At 35.3% G+C, this 21,710-nt stretch overlaps 1 protein-coding gene across 2 annotated transcripts in view; it reads left to right on the top strand.

The window, feature by feature from the left end:
* PIBF1 (progesterone immunomodulatory binding factor 1) overlaps positions 1-21,710 on the top strand; it is a 120,895-nt gene that overhangs the window by 16,259 nt on the left and 82,926 nt on the right. For both annotated transcript variants that reach the window (XM_074859515.1, XM_074859516.1), the window contains exons 6-10: positions 3,609-3,742; positions 5,770-5,878; positions 9,935-10,116; positions 14,474-14,599; positions 18,598-18,696. In XM_074859515.1, the coding sequence (XP_074715616.1) occupies positions 3,609-3,742; positions 5,770-5,878; positions 9,935-10,116; positions 14,474-14,599; positions 18,598-18,696 (650 nt within the window). The remainder of the gene's footprint in view (positions 1-3,608; positions 3,743-5,769; positions 5,879-9,934; positions 10,117-14,473; positions 14,600-18,597; positions 18,697-21,710) is intronic.

Below are 21,710 nucleotides of genomic sequence, written 5' to 3'. Positions count from 1 at the left end.
AGTGAAGCTTAATATCATAAAACTGAGGTCTGTCATTAGATCTTTAGTTTCTCTACTAGTTTGGGTTTTAAATGGTGCAGATCAGGCAAGTTCAGAATCTTCTTGCTTGAAACATCCATCTGTTGAACAGTGTTTATAAACCAAATAGAAGTGCTTGGTAGGTACTGCTTCATATGCTCTGTAGAAACCACCTGTACTGGTTAATACTGGGTCTCTTGGACAGCTCTGTTAACAATTCATTTAGGCGATGTTTGCCTACCCATCTCACGTAGGATGGGTTGGTTTGTTTTAACCACCTCATCTGTCTGAGTTGCTGCTCTCTGCAGTAGCAAAAATTAGTAAGAAGCTGAAGAAAAGCCATGCATTGTTGGCAGGATCATTGCAATCATGTTCCATGTGAGGATGTACTGTTTGTCCTTTAATTTTTTTAAGGTTTATGGGCTTACTTAAGTTATTTTTATTTATTGGTTTTATTTCTAGGGCCTCTTTCATGTCCTTGGAAGTGCTCTGTATCTTGATCCTTCTAAAAGCCCCCTTTTTGCTTCAGCAGGACAAAGCTGTTCATCAAGACTTCCAAGCTATCTCTTGAAGATAAATTGAAAGATAAAGCTGTTCCATTGCAGAGATCTTACAATTCAGGGTATATGGACATTGTTATAAACTAAATTAGCTTCATCACATGCAAAGCTCATTATTCCTAAGCACAGGAGCTTGATTGTATGTCTTTAAGATTTATTGCTATAGAAGTCCAGAAGCTCATGTGTCTGCTACCTGGAGATACGCATACCACATGGGGGTTTTGTCTGTTAGCCTATGGACTGTTTTATAGCTTGCTTTGTCCCATTTCTTCCTGTGATTAAAATACAACTTTGACACCTAAAAGATTAAGTAGTTGGAAAACAGTGACCTATGCAGTAGAATTAGTATTTCTTCAAGAATTATAGTAAATCTTTAAAAAAAAAAAAAAAAGGCAAAAAAAAAAAAAGGCAAACAAAACAAACACCCTTTCTTTAATTATCTGTTTAACAGTTCGATACTTTAGGTATGTCTTAGTATCACTTTAGTATCACTTTAGTATCACTTTAGTATCACTTTAGTATCACTTTAGTATCACTTTAGTATCACTTTAGTATCACTTTAGTATCACTTTAGTATCACTTTAGTATCACTTTAGTATCACTTTAGTATCACTTTAGTATCACTTTAGTATCACTTTAGTATCACTTTAGTATCACTTTAGTATCACTTTAGTATCACTTTAGTATCACTTTAGTATCACTTTAGTATCACTTTAGTATCACTTTAGTATCACTTTAGTATCACTCCTTCCCTGGAGTTACCGTGTTGTTACATGACATTAACAACTGATTTGTTAAATAAAATTCAAAACCTAGTTTAGGTCTTGGGTATTAGAAGGCTCTAATTTTGTAGACATTTAAGTGTTCTTTTAATTGGTGCTTTAGAGCTATTAATGACAAATTTGTCCAGAGGTATATCAATTTAATTTTATACTTTTGGTAGTTGTCTTCTAGCTGCTAAATGTGTAATACTGTAGGAGCTTAAATAGCCCACTCTGTGAAGGGTGTATGAATTCCAGCATAGTATTAGCAGAATGGCACTGGATATCCACAGAGGAATTGTATCCAAACTTAATCTTTCAAGTTGCTCTTAAAAGTTAAGTGCCCTTACCACTATTTCCTGTTGCAAGATGAGTCATGTTTGCACTGTATAACAGGGTACTTGCACCTGTATGTTACATATTTGAAACTCTAAGTAACTTGTAGGCAACACCTTTAAAAACATCTAACAGAGGCTTTACTGTTACAATAATGCCATCTTTATAAATGATGGCATGTTAATTGGCTTAAGAAGAAAGTGTTCTGTAGTGTTAATTTGCTTAATGTGTATCCATTAATTAGGGTAAACATAAAAATAAGCCACATATACCAGTATGTTAGGATGAATAACAATCGTATCTTTAGATGACGTGTTCTTAATGATATGCCATCCAAAATCCTCATGAAAACTTTCTCAGTGTTGTGATTTTTGTGATTGATCTAAATGGGATTTTAGTGAAGGTGAAAATTACTAGATTTGTGAAATACAAACCAAAAAATTCTTATTTATCAACAGAATAGTTACAGTATGTTTAATAGCTCAGGGAACTTTTCCGTAGTGTCTTATCAAGTATTTAGGTTTGTGTTTTCAAGAAGGCATTCTGTCAGTCTTTCAGTTTATGGTACCTGTGAATTTGATCAGTGTTCTTTGTGCCCCTCCATCCCTATCCTAGAGTATTATCCTTGTGTTCATTTGTTCTGGGAAGCTGTATTTAGGAGTCATCCACTTGGTAACTGCAGTTGTCCTAAACTTTTCTTGTCTGTTAAAAACTAGCTAGGCACAATTACTGTCTTCTCTTATAACTGTGTAAAGCATAGCTTTCAGATTATTTCAAAAAATTATGTGCTCATACAATGTCCCTCACTGCAAAATAAGTTTAATTTGCAGAGGCTAAATGGTTAGTTCAGTGATCACGTCTTAAAGTAGTCATTTAGTTTTGTGTTCACCTTCAGTGAATAATATTATCATGTTCATATGGTATAACCAGATGGAGTTACTGTTTATCAGGCATCCATTGTTGAGCTTAATATGTATCGACCATAGCAGAATATGGGGAAAAATCTAGATGCCAGGGGGTATTCTCAAATTTTGAACAAGCAACTCTCTTTGCTGTCAGTTTTCCCTAGTATAGGTGGATGAGAATTATTTTTGGTTGTTTTTGTGAAGAAATTGCTGAGTAGTACAGCATTTAGGACAAGCAAGTAAGGTAAGTTTGTGAAAATATCTACCTACTTTGTAGAAAAATCTGAGAAATGGAGCCTGGATTGGCAATTAAGGTACAATAGTCTGCTATTCCTGTGGGAGGTGGGAGGGAAGAGTAGGATGATTAGGAAATTTCCTTATCTTCAAAAGGAATAACCAGTGTTTTAAAAGACAATACTTTCTGTGTGTTCTCTTGCTTTGGTCCCTTTTTTCTGGTTCCTAATGTAGTCTTTCAAAATGCATGAGGAAAAAAAAGGGAAAATTGAAATTAATGCAATAGACTGTTAAATAAGCACCTTTTTTTTTTTTTTTTTTTTTACTTCTTCCACCAAATCTTTGGATGATATATGCTTCAGTAAGCATAAGTTACCAGATACAGTTTGGGAGTAACTGGCTGAAATTTTTCATATAATGACAGAAGTTTCCAAACTTTCTAAACGACCAATCCTCTTACTAGTCCATTTGAGAAAAAGAATCTTCACAAGGGAACTTGTTTGAAAATGTTGCAAAGGTGGTGTGACTTTTGTGCTGCTCTTGAAAGTTGTGCTAATGGAGAAATGTCTTAGAAAAAATAGGTATGTTAATCAACTATTTAGAATAAGATAAAAGTAAGTTGAGTATCGGTATAGCTGGCTACTTTGTGATATGTGCTAGATTTTCAAATACTGAGACAAATGAAAATACTAGCACTTGAATATCCATAAGAGGCTTTCACAAAACTTAGTTGGTGATTACTTTAAGTAAATATCAGTGTAGCTGTGACCATTTCAAAATGTCTTGCCTTCTAGAGCTATGAAGACGAGAGGAGGAATCGGTCAGAGCTTGAGGTTAGATGCCAACGTTTAACATTGGAACTGGCTGATACTAAGCAGATGATTCAGCAAGGTGATTACAGACAAGAGAACTATGATAAAGTAAAACGGTAGGTATCTCTATAATGCAAGTGTTCTACTAACGTACAAATGTTAATAGATAAACTTCAATCTTGACTGACTAGAGTTTTTAATTTTATTTTTTTGTCTTATGCGCACCACAGATATTTTTCCTTACCTCAATCCACTAATGGTTCAATTAATTCCTGTAGTATATGGCAGTCATAAGATGAATAACATTTTGAAATTTGATGCATCAAATTATCTTCCTAAAATTTTATATTTAGGGGTTTACTGTGCTTTCACAAAGAGTCTACCAGTCTTGTTGCAACTGAAGAAGTGGGAGTAACTGATGCCAAGCATCTTAGAACAAATATTCTTTTTTCCTAGTTTAAAAGCAATGATCTAACAGAAGGCCCTATGCTCTACTGTGTGGTGCTTACACAGTGAATTAAGAAGGTAGGACTTTGGGAATTAATATTTACAACTTAAGATAACCTTGTAACCAAAAATTTGAAAAGGCTGTTATGAGAACTCTTTGTCAGAGAATCTTAGGATTACCTTACTGAATTGGTTTAACTGCAGGAAGTTGGTGTCTCTTCTCACTTTTAAAATACAGATTTTGCAGTTCTAGCCTATGCTCTAAATGCCCATCTTGTAAACAACAATTGCAAAATAGTGAAAATGGACTTCTTATGAATATACTCATAGACTTATACTTCACAGTCCAGGTCCCAGATGGCTTTTTCATTGTGCTTGCAAGTACAAGAAATCTGGCCTTTGCAACATTTCTTGGGGAATGAATTAAAATGGGCATTATGAATCCCCAGCTCCTTAGCTGTTCAGACTGTATGAATTCAGGCACAGTTACTGACACAAATGACTTTGCCACGAAGTCATTTGAAGGAGAGTCTGTCTTTTGGATGAGTGTTCACAGCTATATGTACTAAAACAACCTTGGAATCTACCTGGAAGCTTGTTGCAAACAGGATGGATTGATGCTATGGTTTGCTTCCCGTGTGCAACTGCATCTTAATAAGTGGATTGTAATAATGTTCATGTGAATGGCCCTAGTGTTTAACGGTGTACATTTAAAATAGTCTTGAGTTGAAAAAGGCATGAATGAACGTGCCAAAACTATGTTTGAGAGAGTAGGTTGTATTCATCTGGGTAGGCACAGACGAAGGGGAGGGGAGGAGAGCACTGTTGGCATGACTGAAGGAGGATATTTGGGAGCATTGCAGGAGTTAATCACTTCCAGGCTCATTTCTGCCTTTAGAAATGCTATGTCAAATCTTCTAGTTCTAGTGTACTACAAGTTATCTCAGTTTTGAAGCATGCTGTGCTTAATATAAAGCTGGTTAGTTTTTTTCCAAGCGACAAGCTCATACTGGCTCATTCATCTCACTGTTCTGACAGGGTCAGATAGAATGGAGACATAGAGCTGCCTATTCGTGCACATAGAAAGCACTCTTACTCAGGACACCAACGTAATTTTTGCAGTTGTCATGTGTATTTTAAACATGAGAAGAGTAGTACAACCCTCTCTGGTATCAAGGGACTGTATACAAGGGAGAGTAGCAACTGAGAACAAGTATACATTGCTTTCTGTTTGATTAGGAAGATGGGAATGAAGTTGCTTTACCTTTTATCAGACTTCAATGTCTGCAAAAGATTCAAGAGAATGTCATGGGAAATAGCATCAACAGCTTGATAAAGCTAAAAGGATGGACAAGGGTACTTGCAGTTCATTGCTAAGAAGAGAAATGTATAGCCCAAAGTTACACTAAAGAAGAATGATCAGAGGAGGATGAAATAGTTTAGGATGGGAATTCAGGATTATTGTATTATAATTTAGGATTTTTTTTAAAATACTTAAAAACAAAGAAAATTCTTTCATATAATAAGATACTGTTGCAGGTGTTAACTAAAAAAAGTAAGATCACTAATTGCCCTATGAGTAACTGCTTGGAAGAAGTCAGTATCATTAAATGAAAGAAAGCTGAGAAGTTACAAATGCACAGGAATCTTGTTCATTACACTTTATGCATCTAATAGTTTCACTTTATTTTAACAGTGAACGTGATGTATTTGAACATGAATTTTCAGAACTCAGAAGAAAATATGAAATATTAGAGGTGTCACACAAAGCACAAGCTAAAGAAAGAAATGACTTATCAAAAGAGGTAAACGTAAAGTTCTTATTTCAGTAATTGTCTATTTCTTCACCTCGGGAATTTGATTCTTAGTCTAATCAAGTCTGTCATGATCACCTGTAGGATCATAGAATAATTTAGATTAGAATGGTCCTCAGGTGACCAGCTGGTCCAACCCTCCCATGCAGTGCAGAGCCAGCTTAGGTCAGGTTGCTTAGGGCTTTGCTGATTTTGAATATTTCCAAGGATGGAGACTGCACAGCCTTTCTGGACACTCTGTGCCAGTGTTTGTCCACCCTCTTTGTGAAAAAGCTGTTGTAAAATCTAAAGAGTTGTTGCAGCTTTTTTCTATTGCCTGTTGTCCTGTCACTATGCACTTCCAAGAGTCTGACTCTTTCTGTATGTTCCAGTTGGATAGGTGAAGATGGCAATAAGATTTTCCACAACCAGATTTCTCTTCTGAAGGCTGAAAAAAACCCTATTTCTCTCAGCCCCTTGTACATCATGTGCTGCAGTCCATGACCATCTTGGTAGAGGTCTTCTGGTCTTGTTCCAGTATGTTAATATATGTCCTTATAAGGAACTTGGAGTGGCACATGGCACACCAAACACAGTCTCACAAGTACTGAACACAGGATAATAATAATTTTCTTCAATCTATTGTCTGCATTGTTGCTAATACAGCCTAGTAGGCACTCGGCCTTCTTTGCCGTCAGGGCACAGTTCTGGCTCATGTTTAATTTGCTGAACTGATATTTCCCTATCCAATCTGTATTTTGCCAATTTTCCCAGGGAGATGTTATGGGAGATGGCTGAAAGCCATGCAAAAAGTCCAAGTAAATGACATGGACAATTGTCCCCCTACCCATAGAGCCAACTTCCTTGTTAGGTTTTCTAGGCACAGTTTGACCTTGGTAAATCCATGCTAGTTGTTTCCAGTCACCTTTTCCTCTATATGCACGGATATGACTTCAGGAGGGTTTGCTTCATAATCTTTGCAGGGACTGAGGTTAGATTTACCAACTCACAGTTCCCTGGGTCTTGCTCCTTGAAAGTGGATTCTGGTCATCAGAAGACTTGCTCACTTGCTATGATCTTTCAGACAGCTGGCCAACCTCACAGCAACGTTGCCTATCTCCCTTAACATTGGTCAAGTGCTTTCTGTTTTCCCTAGGCATTATGTACAATGCCGTTTTCCTAGGTCTCTAGCTTAATCTTCCTTTGCTTCAATCTTCCAAACTCTGCCAATAAGCTCAGGAACCTGGGAGGCCTGAGGGCAAAGTTTACCAGTGAAGGCTGTGAGTATGCTCTGTCCCTGAAAAGATACAGAACTAGTTATAACTTGCTTTAGCTCTTTCTGACCACTATCAAATAGTGACAGTAGGGCAGAGCTACTGTATGGCTTATGTTTTGTTGTGTATGTTTTTTCTAGATATAATAGAGTGTATAGTTTTTCTCCTCTGTGACTCTCTAGTACAATGGTTCAGTTTCCCGAAGTTTCCTTCAGTTCACCTTTACAGAAGTTAGTTCTGTGTCAGGAACAGAAAGACTGCTATTCTGGACCTTGTCTTTCTATGATACTGCATCTTGACAAGGAATTCCAGTGCTGCTTCCCTTTTGGACAGGACTATCTGCTAGGGTGATGGACTGCTTTTCTCTAACGTGTCTTCATTAGTCTTTGAAAGTCTTTCTGCTGGGAAAATGAATAAATGTCTCTTCAGGCACAGAGGGGTTCTCATCTTTGTTAGGGTCTGGTGAGTTCTGATCCAGTTAGGCCACTCACTTCACCCAGATCTTAGTCGCTGCCATTCTGGTAGCACTAGCATTGCACAAGGGAACGTGTTTCTGCTGCCTCAAAGATATTCCAAGAGCCTGAGGCCTGTCAGGTCCAGAGAAGTGTCCCTTGCTGCTTCTCTGTTGAGTAATTCATTTATCCAGGAGTCACGAATTGTGTTCAGTGATGGCTCCCTTAATGGCATGTATGAGAGCTTTTGGGTCAAGGCGCTCGAAGAGAATCATAATGTAGAGAATGTTTCTAAGTCCACTGCCTTGATCTATAGGACTTTTGATGGTTTATACCAGTACAAGCTTCTATTACTCAGTATTCCATTTTCACTATTTCTGCATCTAAATTGTTGATAGGGAGGATTACTTCACTGAACCTCCAGGATTAATTATTCACCTTAAGTAAGCTAGTTAGGATAGAATCATCCAAAACTATCAGAATCAGTAAAGGATTTTTCCCTTCATCTGATGTAGGTGTAACTTAGCAACAGCTTTTCAGGAGGAAGAGACATTTACTGAACCTCAAGAAAGAAACTTTTTCACTTTATATAATCATTGACTAATTATCATATGATTTGTGTCTCAGTGCAACTTTGATGCAAAAATAAGACTATTTTTTAAGCTGTGTTTCTGTATAGAAATCTTCCCGGGAAAAAACAAAAGCAATAGAGAAATAATTGATTGGCCGTTCTGAATTAATTTGTGAATTCATTTCTTAACGTGATATGAAAGGGACACTTCCCGAGAAGGTTGTTCTTGACTTCTGTACTGGTCTGGGCAAGAATCAAATGGAGGATCTTTGTGTGTTAACACTTTGGCAGCTGAGTAAGAGAGACCAATTATGCCTGAGAGAATTCAGGGGAGATTGTGTTCCTTAGTGTCTCTGTTTAACAGTGTTACAGATAAAATAGTGGCTATAACTACCACTTTAAAGATAGTATTCCTCTGCCTAATTTTACAGGTAGCCATAGAGATTCTCTGAGACACTAGAAGAAACTGAGTTTTCATTAGAAAATATATTTTGTATTCTCCTCTTTTATATCCATCTGAAGGCTTTGTTAGGCTGTTTATTCACCAGTGTTCTAGCTTGTAAGAGAACATCAAAATGCAGGTTTGTTCTTGGTGTATAACAATGGGCCAAAAAAGTATTGTCATGTACATGTTGGTATGTACACATCAAGTACTGCACTGTAGCAGCAACGCTGGCTTTTTTTCATTAACTTTAAATTAATCTGAGAAGGAATAAAAGTGGCACTGATTTAAACTAAAATACCAGTTCAAACTGTGTGATTACTTGAATCTCCTGGATGGTCCGTGGTGGTTTTTGTGCGCTGATACAGTATCACAAGTTCTGTATTGAAAGAGTAATTGCTTACAGTTGTAAGCATTTACACAGTATTTACTCCAGGGGAGGAGGAGTTGGAGGGATAGTAAATCCTTGATATATTTCTTCATGTAGTAATCCATGATGTCTGTGTTCACTGTGGATATACATATAACCTGTTACTTAGAAAGAGAGAGGACAGCTGAGGTTTTTTTTTCCTTAAATAAAACAAAGTATAGAACAGGCATTTATACCTCATCCTCTGTGGTGCTCAGCAAGTGAGCAGATGGAGAGAAGCATGCCTCTAAGCATTATTGTGTACAAATTTTCAGCTGTTTAACTAGTTGCTCCACTGATCTGATGATTTGGAATGCTGTTACAGAGACTCACAAGACATTCACGTTTCTACTTTGGCATCAGTTCAGCCTTCTGTAGCAACACCATGCTAAATGAAAGTCAAAACAAGATATACGTAACCCTCTTTGCCATTGGTGCTGGCCTGGAACATTACCTTGTTCACAACAATCATGATATACTTCAGCCCCAGAACTAGCAGTTTTACCATTTCTTTATGGAGCAGTCATCACTCTGGTACCCTTAAACTTTTCACTTCTGTTTCTGAGAATGTTGTAGCCAGTATGATGACAGATTGGTACCAAGACTCAACATCAGTATTTCTGACATAGTACTATTCAGTACTATCACTATTCAGTACTTCAGTACAATTTAGATACTGAAGTAGATTAAGGAACACTATTTTTTTCAGGTGCCAACTACCAGAAATAAATCATGAAAACTCATAAAATTACAAATTTATTAAAGTCAGCATAAAACTTCACCAACTTATGTGAAACATAGTTTTTTGGTTCAGATGATTTCACAGAAGAGAGTTAAAATCAAATTGCAAATATGTGTACATAGGTTAAATACTTATCTTGAAGTTCATGTTAAAGTGTTCTTTTTAATGCCTTTTATAGCTGGTAACCATACAACAATCCCTCAACTTGTTGCAAAAAGATAAAGATTATCTTAATCGCCAGAACATGGAGCTTAGTGTTCGCTGTGCACATGAAGAAGATCGCCTTGAAAGACTTCAGGTTCAGCTAGAGGATGCCAAAAAAGCTAGGGAAGAAGTGTATGAAAAATATGTTGCATCCAGGTAAGTTATTGTGTGTTCACTTCTACCAGTGGACAAGGTATTTAACTGTTTTCCCTTGTTTCTTGCACAAAGCCTCTTTAATTAAAATTAATTTTAACTTTCAGAAAGCTAGTCCATCTTTGTGTAACTAGAAACAAAACACTTTTGTTGGGTCTTAATATGTATCAGGAAATTTTTTTCCTTAAAACTTTGGTATAAGACTATAGTAGTGAAGATGTCAACATTGAAAGTTTATGGCAACTGTTTTCTTAGGTGTATATAGAAGTTTACAGAGGTAACTGCAATTAATTACAAAAGAGAAAAAAAAAAACCTTTCTAAAGTGCATATGTTACAGACGTTACCAGCACCCCCACCCCAAATGACCTTTATTAAAAACACAAGTATTTGCAAGACAATCTAAATAATTATTGCAAAATAAAATATATTTAATTTTCACAAATATTTAAAATACCACATAGTATGTTTTGTCTCAGCTATTAGAGTTATCAGTCTTTCATATCTCAGGTTTGAATACAGATTCTCTAAATGTAGCCTCAAGAAATAGATTCATCATTGTACACTAGCCACAATGGTGTATATAGTGTAAAACCTTATGACTTTTGAATTGGTATAGATATATGTATAGAATGTTAAGCAGGAAACGCTATGCTATTCAGCTACATGTCTTGCTATATGTGTAATGCTATACTACAGAATTTCATAGAATCATAGAATATCTCAAGTTGGAAGGGACCCGTAAGGAGCATAGAGTGCAACTCTGCTCCTGGCAGGACTTCCTAAAACTAAATTATATGACTAAGAGCATTGTCCCATTTCAAACTACATTTAGATTTTTCTTGTTCAGAATTGAGGTTATCCGGTTCATGTTATTTCCCTACATCTAGATGCCAAAAAATATAATTTCAATATATATCCTAAAACTGCATCAAATATTTGTCTGTATGTACTTCATTAATGAACATAAAACCATTTTCTGGTTAGTAGTGTCCTTAAAAAAACCACATGTGGATTGAATGAATAAGATTAGAGTATGAAGTAGGTTCACCTTCTCTTCAGCTGCTTCCTTTTATTTGAATCAAGAAGATGGAACTACAAACAGCATCTATAAATCTTCTGTCCTTGTATAACTAAGATGCAGTGTGCTAATACAACTCTTCTGTAGTACAACTAAGAGACAAATTGTTATCTAAATAGAAATAGAAGAGCACTCTACTGAAATTTATCAGCTAAGGAGTTCCAGTCTGTTTTTAATACTATTTTTCCTTTCAATGCAGTCACTTAAACTTTTTTTAATTTGCTTTACATGTGTGTGTATCAGAACTATGTTCACCTGGAGCTTCTGTATTTTAAATAAATTTTTAAAACTTGCTTTTAAAGGGGGTTTTAAAAAAATCATGTAGGTCTGAGCAGTCTTCCTATAGAAATGTGCTTGTAAGCAGTGACTCTTGTAGCTAGATTTCTGTTTCTAGAAACCACTGTGAAATCCTGTAATAACGATGTAGAGGCACTTTTACAGACCTGTTTCCATTTGAGGAACCTAGAAAGAAATGTATGTAGCTTGCCTCTACCATGCTCTGGGATACTGTGTAAGCCTGCTTCACTGATCTCTGGTATATCAGAGGTTTCTGTCTCTTGCATTTTGATACCAACTAAAGAGAAATTCTGTGACTCTTACTTTGCCTTTGTCAATAGTATCATTGGGATTCTGTACTGTGACCAAATATCTCTCTTGACATCATTGTTATTGGTGACTCTCTTCATGATGCTGACTTCCATAGGACAGGTATTAACTGTAATGAATAATGCAGGTATGTCTGCTCTCTTCTAGTGATCATTACTGTCTTTTTCAGGGACAATATAGCATAGCAGAGAAGACAGGGTAGTGTTCTGAGCAGCATGTGTAGGGCTGGGCAGCCTAGGTTTTATTCAAGGTTCTGCTGCTGACCTGCTGATAAACTTTGAATAAGTCATTTCATAATGTAAAAATGTAATGTAAAATGTAAAAAAGTGAATGTAAGATTTACTGCATTTTACAAAAGAATACTTCTGTAAAGTGCTTTAAAACATGCATGTGATCTGTAATACTGCAGTAGCTGGCCCTTCTTTACATTTTCCCGTGCACACGTACACACTTTGTGTGCACCTTCTGAGACTGCATCCTATAGTGGGGATTCCTGTCTATTCAGCAATTTAAACCATCCATCTCTTGGGTCAAGTATCTATGGTATTAGATTTCTTATAGAAAGCTCTACAGAATCCTATTTATTTGTTAGAGATGTACAAAAGTAGAGCAGGAGAAAACTGTACAAACTAATGGACGTTCTACAGTCCTCAATGTTACCTGGAGGTGACATCAATTTGGGTAATAAGTTTATTTGCTACCTTTTGAAGAATTTGAGGCTTTTCAATGATCACTTCACATCTGGATCTCTTTTGGTTGCTGTAGTTCAGGAATGAAGATGATGAAAGTTAACCCAAGTATCTATTTTTAGGAATAAAGAATAATTCGCCTTCTGGTCACTGTCAGAACTGCTGGCATTTGGGTATAGTAGTTAAAAAATTGCAGACACTAGGAAACTGAGGGATTAACCTGTCAAATTTTTTAAAAGACACACTTCAAAATAGGTTGAGATTGTGGCAAGATGAATGACAGCAGCTCATAGCTGCAGTTCTTGGGAATCTATGTGTAGGCACAGACCAGAACAAGATTTCCCTTTATATGTTTAATCTTAAAACACAATCCATAGTTGCACTGAGATGCTTAGATCATATTTAGTTTATTTGCAATATAAAGCCTTATTCATAATAGGCCTGGAAATAAGTTCAATAAAGCCTGCAGCCTGAAGACAAAACAACTTGATAAGGCAAAATCATTTTGAATTACTGCTCAAGTAGAAGACTGTTACAGCGGGTCAGCAAATTGTCTAAGTACCAAGAAAATGGTAATGCTCGTTGATTCTGCATGTAAGAATTGTATCCTGAGGTCCTGATCTTCAGTGGTTTTTTTTCTACATTCTGAGCCACATAACACATAAAGAACACAAAAAGTTTCTGATGGGGACCTTGTGTTCCAGTACAGTGTGGTTTTTGCTTGGTTTGGTTTTCAGTGGTGTTTTTCTTTATTATAAACTTCGTCATTAGATCAAAGATCTTCATAATGTATTTTTCTGTAGTGTGATGCAATTGAGGAAGGAGAGGAGATAAATTTACCTTGAAGGGTCAATGGAAATTCAATGTCTCAATAAAAAGAAAATGGGAAAATCTGGACAGCAAACATTCTGACATTTAAATATTTTGGGGCTTTTAGTTAATGTGAATTGAGTTTTTGGCCAGCTCAAGTACCAATTTCTAAAAATTATGGGCTATCACACAATTGGAAGTGAGAAGAAATCTAAAACCTTTTACAGTTGTAAATGCACATTTCTTCATAAACATGCTTTTATTTCCAAATCTATACTTTCTACCAGATGCTTCATTGTTGATTGATTATTCTTGAACATTAACTAGATGCTATAAAATCTTAACGTTCCTTAGCTGTTAATTATTTATGACATAAGCCTTTTTCTGTAGTTTTGTAGGAGAAATTCTTTATGGGATTCCCTACAATCTGTCATGGGTTTCCAAAGTTACGAAAAGATATCAATATTACTCTGAAATTAAATTCTCTTATTCTGAGAACTTTTGTTATCTGCTGCTTAAAAACTGAAGTATGTATTTTAATTAATTTATATGTCACATTGACAGGATAAAATCCAAATCTTGTAGGTTTTTTTTGACTTCATGAATCTCCACAGTATGTAATCTTCAATGTTTCTTGTGATGTTTTTTCCCCACGTGATGTGCAAATAGTACACAACAGTCTTGTTGTAGCATGGCAGTATTGTAAGTTAGCAAGTTAATCAATCCCTACCCAGTGGGGAAGAAGCTAGAAAACTTTAGAAAGCAAGGAATTAGTTTTTTGTTGTTGTGTTGGGATTTTTGATGTTTTTTGAAGCGGTTAATTAATATAAACACTCATATAGAGGACAACAAAGAATTTCTGGAATAATGTTAAATATAATATTGCGTGACTAATCCATGTCAAATTACTTGAAAAAAATTTAAACAGTGTGCAAAAAGCTTTTATTCATTCCCAATTAAATATTATTTTTTCCTGAGTGATTTTCACTCGATTTGCATAACAACATAGGCTAATATGTATTTCAAGTAATTTGGGAGGGAAATGAGTAAGAATTAAAATAAAATGTAAAACCAAGAAGTGCTCTGCTGTACTTGTACAGCTGTACCTGAAGTTTTAATATTTTGGCCAGTGCAATTAATTTTTAATTCCTATATTGTGTGTTTGTTTGTTAACAGAGACCATTATAAGACAGAATATGAAAAGAGACTGCATGAAGAGTTGGAACAAATAAGATTGAAAACAAATCAAGAAATCGAGCAACTAAGAAGCACTTCAAAAGAGATGTATGAACGTGAAAACAGGTAGATAAGATGCAGGCAATACCCTAATTAAGGCAAAATGACCAAGTACTGTTTTGTGTTTAGGTGTAATTCTAGTTGACTGGCTCTTTGTGAGGTAATCAAAATGTGGGAATTTAAGTTGAATTGGAAAACTGATGAGAATGTTGTAAAAACTATAATGAAATTATACATGTATGCTAAATATATGGTGTTATATTTATTATTAAATGATGGATATCCAACATTGTCAGTGAAAAGTATTATTAAAATTCATGTTCTATATAAACTTTAGCAGTTTGAAGTTTGTTCAGATGTATAGTGTTAGTAAATTAATACAAAGTGTGTTGGTTTACCTGTCATGGTATATGGGCAATCTTGAAAGTGTGCCAGGAAACTAGACGAGAAGGTATTGATGCAGAAAGTAAAGCAGAAGAAATGAGGGAAACCAATAACACTTAATGCCTTTCTAAAATAAATCTGTTCGAGATTGTTTACAGCATTATGGTTCAAAAAAAGCATTGATTTCCTGTAAGTTGTTATAAAATCCTCTTTTGAAGAAGATCCTAGTACTGCAAAGATCTGCATAATGAATTTTGTATGTGTGTCATCTTGTTGAATTCTGTGGAATTACATGCAGAGTTAGGCAGATACATTAGGCCTTTAGGGACCTAAGGATTTGGACTTTTGGCACTGGATTTATTTTTGAGCTTGTTTTTTTCCCCTTTTATTCCTTTAAAATGGGAGGAGTGCTTAATTATTCATTATAACTCCATTGTAGATGTCCTGAAAGTGTCTTGTGTGGAGAAGGAGATGACTGTATTAAAAAGATATTTATGGCATCAGCATCTGTTCCTCTAATAGGTAGTTTTGTTACTGCTCGGAAGAGTGAAAAAAGAACATGACTCCTGCTGTCTGTCTTGCAGTCAACTGGAAGGTTCTAATTAAAAAAAATTACATCATTGTGTAGTTTTGCAAGTGTAAGTAAAATATATGCACACACTTAGATGCATCCACACCACTTCCTGTATGCAAATCTATGTTGAATTACAAAGTATGAATTTAAATCTCCACTGTTTGTGGAGGTTTGACAAGGCTCTGTATATCATTGAGAAAGCTACTGAAAGATACTTCATATGTATCTGGAACCAATTTACAGAAGTTTTGTCTCATTTGGAAATAATTACTTCTGAAATGTAAATCCCTTAGAATTGACTTCATATTTTGCAAAAAAAGGATTTTTAGTATATGGTCTTTCTATAAAACAGAAAAATTCTGCTGTAAGACAGTGCTTCCCAGTCTGAGGTGCCCCACAAATGGAACCCCAAATTGAGAGCAAAGCAGTTTGCAGTGAATTTGTGTGATGTGATGAGATGCTGATTGTGACTGAAAATATGGCCAAGATACTGATTTCATCCTCAGGTTCAAAGCATGGAATGGTATTACAGCTAAACTAATCTAGTATTCAATTGTTCTTAGTTCTTACCACTTTGCCAACCCTGACGTTTCCCTTGAATTTATTGGCACTTATTTTACGCTTGGATGAGTCAGTTCAAGAAGCGGAAATGACAGGGGGGAAACCAATAAAAAGGTGATGCTTTCATTCTTAATTTATTTGGGATCAATTTCACTTGTTTGATTGTAGTAAGCATTGGCTATGTTTGCATTAGCAAGCATGAGTAAATTCACAAGGCACATGAAAGTCTGCGTGAGGTTTGACTTTGGATTAGCTATAGTCTGTTCCCATGGATCAAACAAAATTTAGTGGTTTTGAGGGTGTTAGGTGCTCTCCCTGAGCACATCTTCTGACTTGGTTCAATCTGACTGGAATCCAGTTTGTGCACTCTAGTTTAGGGATGTGAACTGAAGTGCAGCTGAAGGCACTTGGCAAGAGGTTTATTTCAAAAGCTAATATAGATGTCCTTGTGCTTCTTCTTCCCCTCTCCTGCCCTCATCCTGTCTTTTTTTCCCATAACCGTTCATGGATGTGTAGGTAGTATTTCTGTCCCATTTTAGAAGGACACTCACTTAAATGATAGGCTTGCTAGAGACCTGATGGTCCATATGGCCTGTATGCACAGCCATCAGATAGGTGCATTACCTCTTTTAAAATCGCAATCACACAGTCTGAAAACTGGCACTGTCGCTAGTGTATTTCCTAGCTCTGAAAATATTTCAACAGAAGTTACGTCACATCTGTGATTGTCATCTTGTTGGTTGAGTAGTACCTCGCTTGTGTCCTTTTTCCTTCTATTGCATTTTCAACTGATGAGCTGTTCAGTTAAGCAAAATCATTCGTTCTCTAAATGAGTTGCTGTGTATCTCCTACCATTTAATTTTTATTCCTCTTCCGTTACTCTAATCTTAAGGATTACACTCCTACTCTGAGACATAATATGCTTGATCTTAATGTTGTTAATGAAATTAATTACCATGTTCTTATATATTTTGGTATGAGTCAGTTTTAAAGAATCTACTCTCAAGATCAGTTCCTGAATTTCATTGGTAAAATCTGTAGCCTAGTAACTCAAGTTTTAAAGAAAATATTGTTATCTTTCTCTCATAGCCAGTTAACTGTTGCTTAATTCTGATGTTGGTTCTTCATAAGTAACTATTTCCTATTCATATGAATTACTTTGAGTTCAGAAAAATACCATTGACATTTCCGTAGTCTAGAAAATAGTCTTTCATCCAAAAGTTATATACCTTTAGTGTGGCTAAAATGACTTAAGACATTTACATGGGCTTAATTTACCTCTATTATCTTGACTTTTCTCTTCAAAATTTGTCTAAGATTATAGTTTCACTACTTTAAGTCAAAAAGTTCCTGTGGGAGAGGGGGGAAGAAACAACTTCAGTGGTAAGAGCTTGGTTGAATCTACATTAACATCTTAGTTCAGATGAAGAATGTGGTTTTGAAGTGAAACTCCCTAGTCATCGCTGCTTGCCATGTTTTTGCTTGCTTCACAGTTTGCGCTTAGATTTGCGGTATTGTGCTCACATTTGTAGCAAATGAACAGGATTCCTTTTAGATGAAACAAAAGAAAGGAGTCTCTAAGAACATCTAATACATTCCAAATGCCAGTGACTATTTGAGTCACAGGAGCAAACCAGGAGTAAAGTAAAATCCTTGAAAGTGGTCATAACATAGGTGTCTGGTCCTCAACAACCACTCTTTGCTCTGCAAACTGGCTGTTACTGTGTTGCACTGAATAATGGAGATACAGTTTATAAGCACTATCTAAGCAGTACTTACTACAGTTTATTGCAATGTTATGCTACAGGCAGACTACTGATTAACAGACTCTTAATACCAAGGTAATTTTTTAACACAAATACTATGTGTATTATTCTTCATATCATACTATTCTCATTTGTGTCACTGAAATAATGAGGTAGTTTGCAAGTCTTGACTGATTCTTGGTTAAAAAATTGAAAAAGTATAGATTGATTGCAGTAAAATCTTTGTGTTATTTTATGGTTCTGTATAGACCAAAAATGACGCCAGGAATAGAAGTCAGAAGGAAGCACCAATGATATGCAATAACCTATATATCAGACCAGCTAGCCAACTAGTTGTATGTCGAAACAGGTTTTCTATACCTAGCTAATCCTTTCCTGCTGTATCATGAAAATTGTGAATCATCTCAGCTAGGAGGACAGCATTCTCCTAGTTACTAGTGAAGTACCAAGCAAAATCATTGGAATTTATTTAATTCCTACACAAAATAAGTAATTTACAGTTCTGCTATTCTAGAATTATTCATACATTTCTACATATAAATAGGTGGTTTTATCATTGTTTTTAGAATTTCAGAACTGGAAACTTTGCTGGTACTTACAAAAATAATCTGAAGTAAAGCCTCCGTAATGAATAGGCATAGAGGTAGACAGACCCCTCTATCATTCTGTGAGAACTGAAGAAGGTAGAATTGAAGTTAAGATCAGTCAGTAGTAATTCATGAAGCAAAGTGGTCTTTTTCCTAGCAGAATCTTGACATAATAACTTTTGTTCCCTTCAGAAATTTGAGAGAAGCAAGAGATAATGCTATTGCTGAAAAAGAAAGAGCAGTTGTTGCTGAAAAGGATGCTTTAAGAAAATATGATCAACTCTTAGAACAGTAAGTATCTTTTAAAATACACGTGTAACTATATTTAAGGATTTTTAAGTAGGAGGAATGATTGCTTTGGCTTTCTGCTTATAAAGAATAATTTGCATTACAAACATTTTGTTTAAATGAAGTTACATATTTAATTTTAGTAGCACTTTTTTTTCCACTACCAGTGCAGTAACAGTATGAAAATTTGATTCTTCTCCTGTAAAGACAAACAAGCATAACTATGCATCTCATAGCAAGAATGTGGATTTCATACTGTAGTAGTGGTCAAACTCTGAACCTGTTCTGTTGGTTTCTTTCTTTAGATACAAGTAGAAAATTATCTTGTATGATGACTTCAATTAATAGTTTTTGTAAAGTGTGGATAGAAAACAGTAGTCATGAACAGTTACGCTTGATACATGCTTCTTTTCTTACTGCTGTCTCAGTCTTCCATATTTCATGTATAAAATATGGTGTCTATACAAATGTACGATTCTATTCATATGGAGAAGGAAACTATGGTTGATTTTCTGCTTGTTTACAAGCAGCCTTACTAACTTGTTCTGCAGCACTTTGTCTTCACTTTTTGTAAATTTAGAATATTAGCTATGGTAAATTATGAGGCAATTTAAAACTATGGACAACAATCAAAGCTGTTCAGGGTAAGTTTGTCATGTGTCCTTAGTTTTGGACTTGATTCATAGTTTCATGCAAGTGTTTTTTTCTAAAGTGAAAAGGTCAGTTCATTAAGCAACTGTGCTACTAGTCATCTACTCACAGAAAGTACTAGATGTGAACTTCTTTTGCTTTGAATAGTTTTTAATTACAAGTAGTAATCCACTAAAATGTTGTTAACCTAAGCATAGGCACAAATTAATTAAAGCTTTTAAATTTTTTGTATAGCTCCTAAATTGCAGTGGTGATATTACTAAAGGAATAGCATTGCTGAAGGACTGAAAAAATTTCATTGCTAACTAGTGGTGTGAAACAACAGATAGTTCTAGAGTAAACAAGATGGGTCAGAGGACTTGATATCCATGCTGAGTTTCAGGTGTTTGACTTCATATTAATTCTAGTTTGGGCTGAATGGCCCAAGGGTGCTGAATGCCTTTTAGTGATTAGAGTGCATTATAGGTGTTCTTGGATTCTCAAAAAGGAATTCAGTTAGCAGACTCTGAGGTGATGGCACCACAATGCAAATCAATATGTGGAAATCAGAGCTGGTTAAGTGGGGATAACCAGGAAACTTCGTTCAAAACTGATTTTCTGAGTCAAAACAAAATGCTAGTGTGAGTCAACCATGTGTTCCTTTCTGATGAGACTCCTACCTTTAACTGATAAGACTTACTATGGCATGTGGGGAGTTCATATCTAACTGGAAGCTCTTCTGGAAAACAGGTCTAGCATACAATAATTTGAGTATGCACTTTCATGTTTTTAATGAAAATATCAACTTTATAATTTTTACTATATTTATTTTTAAACTTAAAACCCATGGAGATAGTACTTTTCTGTTCTGCTGTATTCCCACTCATATAATGTGTCTTTTTTTTCATATTGTTGCTTTTTTGAGGAGAGAAGTTGCCCCGCAATCAGAAACATAAGAAGAAGACTTTAAAATTTAAGCTGTAGGGGGAAAAAAAAGCAAGTTAATAATATGCTGTTTGTTGTCATCTTCTTTGATACACTCATGCTTCTTCCTCCTATAGCTTTTTGTAGTGATAAGCTCTCCATGTCAGTAAAACTCTCCTTTCCTTGATTCAAATAAGTTAATAAGTTGATTAATACTGGGTTTTGTAGTTCAAAGTAGTAGATTAATCTTCTGAGGAATATGCCTTTCAGAGAAAAAACTTCTACTGGGGAAAATGGAAAACCCATACTTCTCTTCTTTAAGATGTAGGTGTCTCTCTTTATAACTACCTCACTTATAATCACAGTACAGGTGTCAAGACCATGACTTTTTCCACATTCCAAATCATCTACCTAAATGAACTGCAAAGTAACAAACTGACATTATGAGATGGAATAAATGCCTTAACTTAAAAGACCCCAAATCCTGAATTTACTGTGAAACAGACATTTACTAATATCACCAGAAATGCTTAAGATAAAAAAGGAATACATGCTTTGTCCAGTTCTATATTTAAGTGATAATAACAGCTAGTTCTACTTTAGTGAAAACAAGGTGAGTCATCGTAGTTACCACTGGTATCATAATCTGTATAAACAAACATGTTTGAAAGCTTCAGAAGTATGTGGAATGTTGACTGGCCTGAACAGTGGTTAAATAAAGCCCCTGGCAAATCTTGTGATCAGAAGTGTAACTAATACCTAATTTTCTAGTCAAGTGCAGTTATTTTCATTTTTCTTACTGATGTTTGTGATGGTTTTTGGTAAACAGCTGTTTACAAATGCCAAGAAAATACCAAAGTGGTAATATTCATGAAAGAGTTACACTGAGAAAGAATCTACTATATCAACCTCAAAGTAAATAACTATGATGTCAGTATGTAAGTTTTGTTGCTCTCTTTGCTATTATACAGCTGTAAATTCTGTGTGAGAATCCATGTTTCAGTTACTTCTGACAATGAAAAAAAACTTAACTGATTTGATATTGTGGATTAAACTGTGGTCAGTGTCACATATATTCTAAAAAAAATTATGACTAAATGGAAGCATTTTCATTTTGTTTTAAACTGCTGATAATGTGACTAAGACTTTTTTATAATTTTAAAGGTATATTACCTCAACTGAAAGTGTCTAGGGGTTAAATGAGGAGAGCAATTCTACAATGGCTCCATCATCTACTACATAGTATATGTAGATAATAAATATGTCCTAACTTTTCATTCTCTTGAATATCCCTGGAGTGTTATTTTCAAACTATTGACTGCTAATCTGTTACTCACTTCTTGCCAAAAAACCCCAACCAAACAAAAAACAGCAGTAGAACAAATCCATGTTGCTTTTCTATTGTTTTTTTTCCTATTAGTTAATTTTTCTAGATTCATATAAAGTGCAACACCAAACTGAAA

Source organism: Strix uralensis, chromosome 2 (assembly GCF_047716275.1).
Source record: "Strix uralensis isolate ZFMK-TIS-50842 chromosome 2, bStrUra1, whole genome shotgun sequence".
Classification (NCBI taxonomy): Eukaryota; Metazoa; Chordata; class Aves; order Strigiformes; family Strigidae; genus Strix; species Strix uralensis.
The sequence above is the reverse complement of the archived record's forward strand: the minus strand, read 5'-3'. Positions and strand labels throughout refer to the sequence as shown.